The following is a 13,572-nucleotide window of genomic DNA, read 5'->3' as shown; positions in this document are numbered from 1 at the left end:
CCTGGGCGCTGTCCCTCAGCTCTTCAGCTCAAGGCTAGCACTCTACCACTTGAGCCACAGCGCCACTTCTGGCTTTTTTTTTCTTTTTGCTTATGTGGTGCTGGGGAATCGAACCCAGGGCCTCAGGCATGCAAGGCAAGCACTCTACCACTGAGCCACCTTCCCAGCCCCAAAAGAACAGTTTTAACACAGCAAACTGTAGCATTGACCAAGCTCTATTTAACATTTTTTTTAATTTAAAGAAAAAAATTGGGTGGGGGGGAGCTGAAGAAAATGAGGGAACGGTGACACTGTTCAAAAAGATATGTACTCAGGGGCTGGGAAGGTGGCTCAGTGGTAGAGCGCTTGCCTTGCATGCCTGAGGCCCTGGGTTCGATTCCTCAACACCACATAAGCAAAAAGAAAAAAACTGGAAGTGTCGCTGTAGCTCAAGTGGTAGAGCACTAGCCTTGAGCTGAAGAGCTGAGGGACAGTGCCCAGGCCCAGAGTTCAGGCCCCACGACCGGACACCCCCCCCCAAAAAAAAGTTTCCAAAAGAGATGTACTTTTTATCTTACTTATGTAACTGTAATCCCGCTGTATGTAACCTTTACAGATAAAATAAAATAAACAATAAAAAATGGAGCGGAAAAAAATTTTTTATACAACTTGTTCTTCCAATCCTCAATCACTTGCCCAGAAAAACCTACCTCTCCCTTAGTGGTAAGCACTGCAATCTTGAATAGTTTAAGCAAACCTAATGTCAAATTTAGTTCTTATTAGACAGCTCTGGTATATACTGAGTTGTAGCAACTGACCTTATCTGCTGTAGCTGGTTCTGGTGCCGCAAGTTCATTTCTTCCTCCAGGCGCCGGGCTAGGTCGCACAACTCCTGTGCACAACAGTGGGCCAGACCAGTCTTTGCAAGCTCTGGACTGTACATCTTGTCTTGAAGCTGCTCTTGCAGCCCTTGGATGACCTCCTGTGACTTTGTGTACAGGGCCTCCAGGTCTGTTTTCTGGCCCTCCAGAGTGCTGACCTCAACCTGGTGAGCCTGCTTCATCTCCCTCTTCTCCTTCTCAAAGTTCTTCTTCATGACCTCAATGTCCCTTTCATAGTAATTTACCTAAAGAGAGACACATGAGTAATACTAATCAGAAGTCCTAACAATGACCTGGTCTACCAATCAACATAGAAATATGTGCTATCAGACAAGAGCCATAGCCCAGATCTGGCCAGGCCTAGACGCTATAGAGGGGATGGCAATGAAATTGACAGTGGCCAGTTTGATCACATGCATCACACCATCCCTATGACTTTCAGTGACTCTGAGGCAGGTCCAGCAGGTAGTCAGGAGACCTGTGGGCTAGATACCAGGTGGAACAAGGCACACAGAGAATGTGACAACTACTGAGATAATTAGTCTTTACAAGCCCAATGGTGCCCCTTAGCATCCAAGAAGCCATGACGGGCTATCCAGATAACATGTTGGCAAGGACATGTTATAGCTGCCAGGGGACTCACAACTACAAGATGAAGGTGGACTCTTTATTGAAGACATAGAACAGCAAGTCATGGTCAATATCCCTTAAACCTCACCAGAGTCTAACAAGCAGGAAATAGGACAGACTCAGCCAGAGAGATCATGGACATAAAACCACAGTGTTCTTAGGCAAATCCAAGGCCCTTTCCACAGAGTAAAGCCAGTGACTCTGACAACTCATGACATCCAGCACATCCCTATGCAACACACAGCTCCTCCCTAGGATTCAAAATTCCTACATCCTGTTTCCCTTCAAAGAGAGTATGGATCTAATGTAATTGTATTGACCATTTGTTTGAGTTGAGGCAAGAGCATCACAATTCTCCTGCCTCAGAGCCGCCCTGGTGCTAGGATTTCAAGTGTGCAACACCACATTCGACTGTTTCTTTATCATGAACGGACTTATCACCAGGCAATGTGTGACAATGTCAGCACAACAGAGCAAGGCTGCCTGGCAGGGAGCCTGTGACCTCCCATTCCTCTTACCTTGGCCTCCAGCTGGATCTTGAGGTCCTGGTAATGTTCCTTCACCTGCTCCAACATTATTTCCGTTTCTATGCTCACTGGAGTAGAGTCACCCACAAACAAGATGCCTACACACAAGAGGACATTTGGCTTACATTATGCTTAGGATGTCCCAGGTCCCTTCTGAACCCCCCCCAATCTAACCCTGGAGATCATCAGTGCTCTATGACAAAGCAGTCTTCTGTGTACATGAGGAATATGGTATTGGCAGGAAGAAAAACACATTCAACTTTGAAAGTTATTCCTTAGCAATCAGCAAGTGGTCTTTACAGGTTACTCAGACAGCCAGAAGACTTCCTGCAAGAGGAGGGGCCTTTAATTTGCCCCCAAAGATGCCTATAAGATGGCATCTTTAAGCTGGATGTGGTGGCTAACTCTGTAGTCCTGCTACTCAGGAGGCAGAGATTGGAGGCCATAGTTGGAGGCCAGCCCAGGCACAAACTGACAAGACTTCATCTTAATCAATAAAAAACTGGACATGGTGGCACACACCTATCATCTCAGCTACACAGGAAGCATAAATAGGAAAATCATAGTCCAAACTGGCCTAAACCTGTATCCAAGATTCTATTAAAATAAAAAACTAAAAGCAAAAAGCTCAGTGTAGCTCAAAGTGGTACAGTGGCTGCCTAACAAGCACAGCGCCCTCAATATCACTATAAATACCTACATAAACTACACGGTACATAAAAAAAAAAACTACACGGTACATTCACTATACCCTAAATTTGACTGATGGCAGTGCATGAGCAATCGCAGCCCACCTCCAAGTGATTTGGTGCATCACATCTGTCTGGTGCAGACCCAGCCTGATCATAATTATCATGTGCACAGAATTTTCAAGCCTTCTATTTTGTATTTTCTTGGTGGACTAATACTATTTATTATTGTACTAACTATAATGTGGGCTCCTTTCAGTAATTCTAGCACACTAGATTCTGAAGTATGAAGGTTCTGACAGGGGCCTCAATAATGGCAGACCTTGATGCAGGGAGGGGTGGGGATGCAGGACCTCTCCCCAGGGTCCTGAGATGCTCTGCACAGCTCAGGCTCCCCAACTGACCAGGGGAGCTGAAAATCATCCTTTCCCTGAGACTGGGCTGCATGCCACACTAAGGTGGCAATCTGTAAAAAACTCCATGTATGTCTGCACACCAACACCTCTGTCCTCCCTGGCACATAGAGTATGCCAAGGGCAATCTTTCATGTCTAGGACTGAATGTGGATCTGGGGAGTCCTCTAATTCCAGTAAAGTGGGCTGCCTCAGTGGATCCCACGTACAGAGACGCCCATTACATTCCCTTTGGATGTCCCCATGTTGACTCTTTAGGGTATTTTTTTTCTATTTTCTTAAGTAGTTTTAGGGCAACATGGGAACCTTATAACATGCTCTTTGAATTACATATGGAAGCACAGTGTTCTCTGAGTGGTTGGGCTGTCATTACATATGACTGAGGGGGGTGTGGTAACTGTCGGGTCTCCACGGGCTCACTGGCAGCAGAGGGATGGGGTCCAAACAACTGCCCCAATATGACTGCTTGGCACAACCAATAGGACAGAGACCAAACAGCACATGCCATCCCCTGGCCTCCAAAAAGACCACTGCAAACCTCAAGCACCTCCCTATTCTAGCCTTCAGAAGCCAAGAATACCCCAACATAGGCACTGTTAGCATTTGGAGCTTGTCCCAACACATCACCTGGGAGGGTAGGAGCCTCAAGTAAGATCTCTGAGCCCAGGAAGATGGAGCAGGCACCTCCTCCTAGTGGTTACTGTCCTCTACCTACTTGTAGCCACCCTGTCTAAGTGAGCTTCCAGTGTTCTGTGCTGACTGTGATGTCTCACTGGATCCATCATTTGATCATCTATTTGAACAAAACTTTCATCACCTGTACCCAAATGGTAAAACCTTCCACCTTCCTCGACTGATCTCTGGTCTCTAGGAGGCTGTGTCAGTATCTAGCCTAGAAACCATCTCCATGGAGTGCCACTCCCACCTCACCTCAAGGGTTGACTCCTACCTGCTGGTCCACGTCCAGGAAGCCGCCTTCCACGGGTACTCAATTCTCCTGATGGGCTCGGCCAGCTCTCATGCAACTGTGCCTGAAGTCCTTCCAGCTTGGATTGCAGTTCATCATTCTGATCTTGTAGGTCCTACATGGGCAGTTAGACACCTCCTCCAGCTACTGCAGCCACTCAGTCCAGAAAGGACAAACCCAGAGCCAGCCCTATCCACAGGGAGCATCCTCTATCCATTCTGAGGACAGCAGGTACTGATTCTCTCTACTCCTTGTCTATAACAACCTGGATTTCAAGTCCATAACTATGCTATGGGCTAAGCACAAGTGGAGGACATTTCTTGAGTTTCTCACGCATTAAATCACTTCCTATCAGTAGATACAGGAGAAGGACTCAAGGAAAAATGTAGATACTGAGGCAAAAATGTGTAAAATACAGACAATCATCAATATCTAACACTACTGGTACTGTTTAAAGAAATAACTGTGATATCAGGTGTGACCTTCTGTTTTATGTGCTGAGCTATATGCTTGGAGTCTTTCCTCAGCAATTGTGGAACTGCAAAGGGCTCTGCAGCTGTAACTATTAACACCAAAGAAGGGCCATTTGCTTTAGATCAAATGCCACAAAGCAGAGATACACATGGCAAATAGATGCCTGAGGTGGTAGAAGCTGTACAGGCAGCAGGAAGTGGGCTGGGGGAGAGATACTGTACAGGCAGGGGTGGAAGCTTCAAAGGAAGGGTCTTTATTGATGGCTGACATCATTTTGTATGCACTTGAGTAAAGTTATATCTTTTTTGGGTTTTTTTGCCAGTCTTGGGGCTTGAACTCAGGGCCTGGGCACTATCCCTGAGCTTCTTTTGCTCAGGGCTAACACTCTACCACTTGAACCACAGCACCACTTCTGGCTTTTTCTGTTTATGTGGTAGTGAGGACTTCAGGCATGCTAGGCAAGCACTCTACCACTAAGCCACATTCCCAGCCCTGAAGTTACGTCTTGACAAACAGGCTCAGATACTTCCTTATTAAAGAAATGAGAAAAGGAGTTTATAGCACTGCAGACTCTGAAGAAGAATGGCAACATGACCACTCCTGCTGTGGGTCTGTGTCCCCAATTTTGGGTCCAACCTAGAAAGCAGCAGAAAAGGCCACATGCCTTTGAAGGACAAAGTTCCCCCACTTCTCTAGGATACTGCCTCTGGGGGAAGTTGGTCACCATGCTGTGAAGAAGCCTGAACTGAACCATGGAGAGAGGATCAAAGGCCAACACAGCACATGCATAGACAGCAGCTCGCTCCCTCTCTGGTTCTGAGTTTCTTTTTTCTTTTTTTTTGTGGTTGGTCGTAGGACCTGAACTCTGGCCTGGGCGCTGTCCCTCAGCTCTTCAGCTCAAGGCTAGCACTCTACCACTTGAGCCACAGTACCACTTCTGGATTTTTCTGCTTACGTGGTGCTGAGGAATTGAACCCAGGGCTTCATGCATGCAAGGCAAGCACTCTACCATTGAGCCACCTTCCCAGCCCCTGAGTTTCTTTTTGATCCTTATAGTCTCTCTGGACAATTTTTTTGTGTTTGGGAGCTTGAACTCAGGGTCTCATGCTCTTGCTTAGCCTTTTTGCTCATGGCTTATGATCTATTTCTTGAGCCCTACCTCCAGTTCAGTATTTTGCTGATTAAATGGAGACAGAATCTTATGGACTTTTCTGCTGGGCTGGCTCTGAACTATAATCCTCCAGGTCTCAGCATCCCTAGTAGCTAGGATTATAGGTGTAAATCACTGGCTGGACAACTCTTGTTGGACAAATCTACTAATCTTCCTGGAACTAGCCCTGGAGGCCAATGGGCCTGCCAGCTGCCCATTGGCTCATAGAGAAGGTGCTTCTCCTCAGAACTTCCCACCTGTGGGGAGAAACGACAGGCTCTGCAAAGCATGAAGAAGCAATCACTCAGTGCCCTAGTGAGAATATACATGTTTCTCCCAAGGAAGGAGAGGCTCTGTTCTGTTAGAAAGCAGTCCAGAATGTCAGAGCTGCTAAATCAGCCTTTGGAACAAGTACTGTTTTGTTGCTAACTTGTCCTGCCCATCACACTTTAGCCTCACATGGTTCAGATGGCCCCAAACTGTCCAGAGTTGTATGCTATGAGCACTGTTGAGCTCCTGAAGTCTAAATATACACCTGATTTCAAAGGTTTACTCCAAAGAAAGAATATAAACAATCCCAATTATTTATTTACAATGATTATGTATTAAAATGACATTGCTGATTTTCTAGCCTAAATAAAATACACTATAAAAATTAGCATCACTTACATTACATTATTACTTTAAAATGTTAATATGCCTATGAGACAACTTGAAACTACATGCCTCCATAATGTGGGAACTCACATCCTGAGTGGACTAGTCAGTGCCAATCTGTAAGGCATCATCCACAGAATCAATTCTACACAATGTTATGCCCCAAATGAAAGTATATACATATCCACAAATTCAGCAGTTCCAGAAATCCAGGACCCTCAGATGAAATGACTAGTTAGACTAGGTATGATTGGTGAAGGTAGTGGGTATCTCCATGGAGGCAGCTGGCAGGGATCCTATTACACACAATAAACATTATTTTTTTGTGCTCATACTTCACATTGTTGCTCAACTTTTTGTTTTGTTTTTTTTGGTAGGTCATGGGCCTTGAACTCTGGGCCTAGGTGTTGTCCCTCAGCTCTTCAGCTCAAGGCTAGCACTCTATCACTTGAGCTATAGCGCCACTTTCCAGTTTTGTGGTGGTTTATTGGAGATAGGAGTCTCACTGTCTCTCCTGCCTGGGCTGGCTTTGAACTGCGATCCTCAGATCTCAGCCTCCTGAATAGCTAGGATTACAGGTGTGAGCCACCAGCGCCCGGCCTGTTGCTCAACTTTTTAACTCAAGGCTGGCACTCTACCACTTGATCCACAGCCAAGCTGGTTAACTGGACATAATAGTCTTTCAGATTTATCTAAATGGACTAACTTCAAACCTTAATGCTCAGATTTCAGCCTCTTGAGTAGCTAGGATTTTAGGCTTGAGCCATCTATGCCAATTTACAGTACACATTTATTCAAATGGCTTAAGACACTGAGAAACCTGTGGGATACTATTTCCCCAGCCAGGAAGAGACTTTTGTGACAATGCCAACCAACAATCATGTCTCTGGCCCTGAAGATTTGTGGACCATGAACCCTTGAGGATTTTTTTAGATGGGAAGGGAGGTCTGGTTACCAGTGAGAAGCAACCTCACAAAGATAATCAGGTGAGAGAATGACGTCCAACACCACTGCCCAGAAGCAGTTTTAGGAGATGTGAGAGGAAGGTAGATCCTTCAGGCTGGCTGTGGGTATAAGATGGGTTAAACACACAAACACGATAAAATTATCTAGAAAGCAGGAAGAATTGGGCATCTGTTAGGAGCTGGTATGTAAGTGCTTAAAAGAAAGATCAATTTTCGGTTTTCTGATAGATGGCATGCTATTCCAAAGTAGCAGTGAAATAGGAACCATAGAGACTCTCTCAGTAGGGTCTGAATGACATTTCAGAATCCCCATTAACAAAAACAACTCATTAAAACGAGATTAATGGCTGAAAGAGGCAACACTAAAGTGACAACTACATAGAAAGGGAATTTGGCATCAACGTGTGGTGACCTTGCTAACAAACACTCTTACCACAAAGTACAAGGAACCCCCCTGAGATATGACTTTGGGAAGATGGGGAGAGACACAGTGGAGAAAGGCACAGGTTGCCTACCTTGTAGATTTGAAGACTGAATGAAAAATATGCCCTCAGCCAAGAATCAGTGATATCTAGGAGCAATATATTCATCAAGCATATTATTCTCTAAAATAATTTCCTCATGAAAGGAACCAGACCTCGTTGGAGAAATGGCAGATTTCAGAGTGAGTGTAGGCACACTGTAAGGTAAGTTTGCATATGTTGCTTTGTCAGGAGGGGTAAACAAAACAAAGCAACAACAAAAATGATGATAGAATGTCACAGGGACATGGTTCAGGGAGAAGCAAGCTCACAAAGGAAAAAATGAGAGTAAGGTTCAACTGCAATACCAGAAAGAAGTTTTTGGAAGTTTGAGACTGCCATTGGCCAAATTTGACTATCAAAGTTACTAAGCTCTCTGGGCTGGGAAGATGGCTCAGTGGTAGGGTACTTGCCTAGCATGCATGAAGCCCTGGGTTCAATTCCTCACTACCACATAAATAGAAAAAGCCAGAAGTGGTGTTGTGGCTCAAGTGGTAGAGGGCTAGACTTGAGTAAAAGAAGCTCAGAGACAGTGCCCATGCACTGAGTTCAAGCCCAGGACTGGCAAAAAAAAATTACTCAGCTCTCTAATGAATTAGTCAATGAATTGAGGCTCTAGGTGTAGCCTAGTGGTACAACACCAACTTAGAATGCATAAGGACTACATCTGATCCCCAGCACCACAAAAAAAGAAAAAGAAAAAAGAAAAACAACAGAAAAAACGAATTCTATAGGTTAAACCATTGGGAAAATAGGAATTAATATGTTCATACTGAAGATAGATTAGATAGATAGATAGACCTGTATCTATTTTAAATTTTATTGTAAAGATGACATACACAGGGGTTGCAATTACATAAGTCAGGTACTAAGTACATTTTTTTTGAACAGCATTATCCTCTCCATCATTTTCTCCCACTTTCCCCTCCCTATTTCTAACATAGCATCTAGTGAGTATCAGTGTTGAGTCAGTTCGCACCTTTTAAGATCTCTAATAGTAATGGTAAATAGTAATTTAGATCTCTTATAGTAAAATGCCAACAGCAGATGTTGCAGGGATGCTGGGACTGGGGCTGCCACCATATTACAACTAGCATAGTAAAGACTGAACTGGGCAAGAATCACTGACAGATGCTAAGTGAGAGAACTTTTTGGTGAAGAGGAGGCCTTTGCATGGTCTTTAAATGTCTCCTTGATAACTGCTTACTAGTTTCAAGTGAGAAGAAAGCAAGCATTACACACTGGGAATATCAGGCAATACCTTAACCAGGTGATCAACCTCACATCTATAACACTGCTGACCTATCAATCTAGCTGAGGGCACAACAAAAGCTATAGCTCACAATACTGTCCTACATATAATATAGCATATGTCTCAAAATAATATCGTAAAATAACATGCTACATACCAGGAAGGAGGAGCTAGAAGTTTCACAGCACACAGAAATAAATAATGCTAATCATCAGATTTAATCATTATTCACTGCATGCTTGGATTGATTAATGTATCGTACCCCACAAATTCATTCAGTTATTGGATATTAATAATAATTAAGAATGTTTCCATGGAAAAGTAAGAGAAGTGAAGAGGATTATGTTCATCAAAAGTGACCTTAAAAGCCAGGTGCCGGTGGCTCACGCCTGTAATCCTAGCTACTGAGGAGAATGAGATCTGAAGATAGTGGTTCAAAGCCAGCCCTGGCAGGAAAGTCCATGAGACTCTTATCTCTAATTAACCACCAGAAAACCAGAAGTGGTGTTGTGGCTCAAGTAGTAGAGCACTCACCTAGAGCTGAAGAGCTCAGGGACAGCTTCCAGGCCCAGACTTCAAGCTCCACAACCACCACCACCACCACCAACAACAACAACAAAAATCCTAAAAGCCAAAGGCTTCTGGAAATATTTCACAATAAAGAATGTTGAAGCAAGTGGCAGTGGCAATAACTGACAAATAGGCAAGAGGATCAAAAGTTTGAGACTAGCCTAGGCTACACTGTTTCTTTTGGATTGGAGGTGTTGCTCAAGTAGAACACCCACCCATTAAGCTCAAGGTTCTGAATTCAAACTCCAATACTGTGAAAAAGAAAGAAGTTTGAAGGGCCAGGACAGTTACAGGTGATCCCTGATTTCAGGCTGATTCCTGTTCTGGAGGAAAAATGTTCCCAGTACAGTTAGATTAACTAAGAAAACAGAACATAGATAGCAGGTTGACCAGTTTTTATCAGGATTAATTCATGAAACTGGTAACACAGTGGCAGCAAAGAACATTCATACTTAGTAGCTTAAGAGACTGACTCCTAACAATGCTCAATAGGAAGTGTACTCATTACCTTACTCATGTAACTGTAACCCTCTGTATAGTATCTTTACAATAAAATATTTTTTAAAAAAGAGACTGACTCCTTGCAAACATAGCCTTATTTTGTAGCTTTTGCAAATTTCTATGGTATAAATTCTTCCACCATGGTTGATTTTGATTTAAAGCTATCAAAGTTTTAACAAGCAGCTAACAAATTTCTTGAATATTTTTGACTCTCATGCACTACAGGATAACTAGGTTCCTGCACGGGATTTAGGAGCCAGGGCCATAGTACATGTAGCTTCTGTGCAGGTGGGCTGCAAGTGATTGTATATATACACCCACGTATATATAGCTCTTGATGAATGTTAACCACTGAATATGGATGAAAGTATACTAGAACTCACACTATATTAATGTTTAGAACTTTATTTAAGTTTGGAATTATTCTTATATTAAAAGTTTTTTAAATGAGGCTAGAGGTGTAGCTCAGGGTATCATGCTCAGGGCTCAGAGCCCCTAGCAAGTAAAAGGTAAAAAATCCCTAGTACTGGAAGCAAAAATTAAAATAAAAGTTTAAAAAGTGTTCAAAATATTATTTTGGAAATAGCCAAAAATGTCTAAAAAGTGGACAAGAGAAATTGGAAATTTCCGTATAAATAGGTTAGCATGAAAATGTAAATTATCTGTGCATATGATAAAAAAAAAGAATTTCAAAAACCTAACATGAAATAAGTAGCAGAGTCATGGTAGAGAAGCAAAGCATGTCGGGCACTGGTGGCTCATGCCTATAATCCTAGGTACTCAGGAAGATGAGATCTGGGGATTGTAGTTCAAAGCCAGCCTGAGCAGGAAAATCCATGAGAATATTATCTTCAATTAATCACCAGAAAACTGGAAGCAGGTTGTGGCTCAAAGTGGTAGAGTGCTAGTCTTGAGTGAAAATGCTGAAGGGCAGCACTCAGGCCTTGAGTTCAAGCCCCACAAATGATCCAAAGAAAGAAAAAAAAAAGCAGCAAGGCATTTAGTCTGGGCATAGTGGCATCTGTCTATAATCTTAGCGACTTTTAAGAGGTAGGTTCTAGAAGATCTTAAGTTTGAGGTCAGATGAGGCAAAAGTTATTGAAAGCTTACCTCAAAAACCAAATACAAACAAAAGGACTGAGGATGTGGCTCAACTGGTAGACTCTTGACTAGCAAGTGTGAGGTCCTGGGCTTAACATCCCTAATACCACAGAAAAAATAATCTAGTACATTAGAAGTACATATTAACTGATGGTTATTTCTAAGTCTCCTCAACAAGTTCAAAGGAAGGAGAAAACTCAGCATGTACTATGATCCTAGAATAAAGTAGTTTAGCATGGTTCACCAGCATGCCAGTCCCCTATCCCAACATGCCCTAATATATCAGTACAGAGAGAGAGTAACATGGCTGTCCACACATAGGGATTTCAAAAGTCAAAAGGTAGAATGACAAAAAGAGGATGATAACAAGGCAACAAGACTCAGGTATGAAGTCAGAGGGCAAAGCACAGACCAGAAGTAGTGGACACAGTCCACTCAGGACCACAGCTCAGGCTTACCTTCATCCTCTGGGGTTGCCAGAGCAACATGCAATGGGAACAAAGGAAGTTCCTATTTAAACTGGAAGGACATCACTAAAAATCAGCTAATATCTGAGTGCCAGTGGCTCACGCCTGCAATCCTAGAAACTCAGGAGGCTGAGTTCTGAGGTTCATGGTTTGAAGCCAGGCCAAGCAGTAAAGTTCATAAGACTCTTCTTTCCAATTAACGACCCAAAACATGCTAGAGTAGAGCTGTGGCCAAGTGATACAGTACCAGCCTTGTGCAAAAAGGCCCAGAGACCATACCCAGGCCCTGAGTTTAAGCCCAGGTACATAGAGAGAGGAAAGAGGAAAGGGAGAGAGGAAAGAGGAAAGGGAGAGAGGAAAGAAGAAAGAGAAAGAAGAGAGAGGAAAGGGAGAAAGGAGAAAGGAAAGAGGAGAGAAGAGAGAGAAGAAGGAAGCAAGAAAAGGAGGGAGGGAGGGGGAAAAAAGGGAGGGAGAGAAAAAGGAGGGAGGGGGAGAAAAAGAAAGAGACAGAGGAAGAAAAGGAGGAATGGAGGGAGAAAGAGAAAAAGAAGGGAGGAAAATTATATTAAGTGAAGTAAGCCAGGCCCAAAGAAACATAGGTCCCATGGTTTCCCTTATTTGCAATAACTAGTATATGTCTGAGTCAAGCAGAAAAGGTCAGATAAGGTAATGTTAGGGAAATGAATCCTAAGATATGTATTCAAATGTTTTTTTTCTTTCATGTGATTGTTTCTAACACATTTATAAGATTATTTCTTTGTTGCTTTGTATGTTCCTCCCCCACAGTATAACCCCTGCTTTCACTGTATTTGATGTCGGTATAATTTGTGAAGGGGAAGGGGAAAAACAAATCGTTTAAATAGGGATACAGGTGGACCCATTGCAACAATGAGAAGTACAAGTCGTTATGTTGAAAACGAACTTTACAACTTTGGTGGGGGGGGTAGGGGGGGAGGATGGGAATGATGGGAAGGGGAAACAAAGGAGGAGGCTACAATGCTTGATAAGAAATGTACTCATTATCTTGCCCATGTAATTGTAACTGCTCTGTACAGTATTTTCACAATTAAAAAAAAAAGAAAAAAAAAGAAGGGAGGGAGAGAAGGAAGGAAGAATTCAACTAATTACAGACTCTTAGAACCAAATAATATTTTATCTGTTTACTCAGCCACAGGGCACTTCATGCATGTTCTCTCCATAATATCTGCTCAACTCTGTGCGTGTGTGTCTGTGTGTGTCTGTGTGTGTCTGTGTGTTGGTACTGAAGCTTGAATTCAGGGTCTTGAGCTCCTTCATGGTTTATTTCCCATATGGCTAGCACTCTAATTGAACCATGCCTCCAGTCTGGCATTATTGCTGGTTAATTAGAGATGAGTCTCAAGGATTTTTCTGCCTGGGCTGGCTTTGAACCACAATCCTCAGATCTCAACTTCCTGATCAGCTAGGATTACAGGTAGGAACCATCAGGGTTTGGCTTCAATTTTTGCCATGTAAAATTATTTCAATTCTTGGTGCCTTTATTAGTGACATAATAGTATCCTCATAAATATTCATATATTTCCAGATTAAGGTGACCTGGAGAAAAACTTCCAAGAGAAAGACTTGGATGCAACTAAAACCAGCTGTCTACTACATCTTCACACAAGATACTATGGACCCTGGAACTACATTTTCAGATAGCTACAAAGATGTTGCTCAACTTGGAAATGGGTTTTTTTGTTTTTTGATTTTTGTTTTTTTGGGTCCGGTCGTGGGGCCTGAACTCTGGGCCTGGGCGCTGTCCCTCAGCTTTTCAGCTCAAGGTTAGCACTCTACCACTTGAGCCACA

General features: G+C 43.1%; 1 protein-coding gene across 3 annotated transcripts in view; it reads right to left on the bottom strand.

Moving 5' to 3' along the window:
• Positions 1–13,572, bottom strand: part of Ninl (ninein-like) — a 145,391-nt gene that overhangs the window by 41,514 nt on the left and 90,305 nt on the right. For all 3 annotated transcript variants that reach the window (XM_013027119.1, XM_013027120.1, XM_013027121.1), the window contains 3 exons: positions 4,069–4,201; positions 2,009–2,115; positions 798–1,105 (listed from right to left, as the gene is read on the bottom strand). In XM_013027119.1, coding sequence (XP_012882573.1) covers positions 798–1,105; positions 2,009–2,115; positions 4,069–4,201 — 548 coding nt within the window. The remainder of the gene's footprint in view (positions 1–797; positions 1,106–2,008; positions 2,116–4,068; positions 4,202–13,572) is intronic.

The sequence above is a fragment of the Dipodomys ordii genome, unplaced genomic scaffold, assembly GCF_000151885.1.
Source record: "Dipodomys ordii isolate 6190 unplaced genomic scaffold, Dord_2.0 Scaffold99, whole genome shotgun sequence".
Taxonomy (NCBI): domain Eukaryota; kingdom Metazoa; phylum Chordata; class Mammalia; order Rodentia; family Heteromyidae; genus Dipodomys; species Dipodomys ordii.
This window is presented reverse-complemented; position numbering and strand designations above follow the sequence as displayed.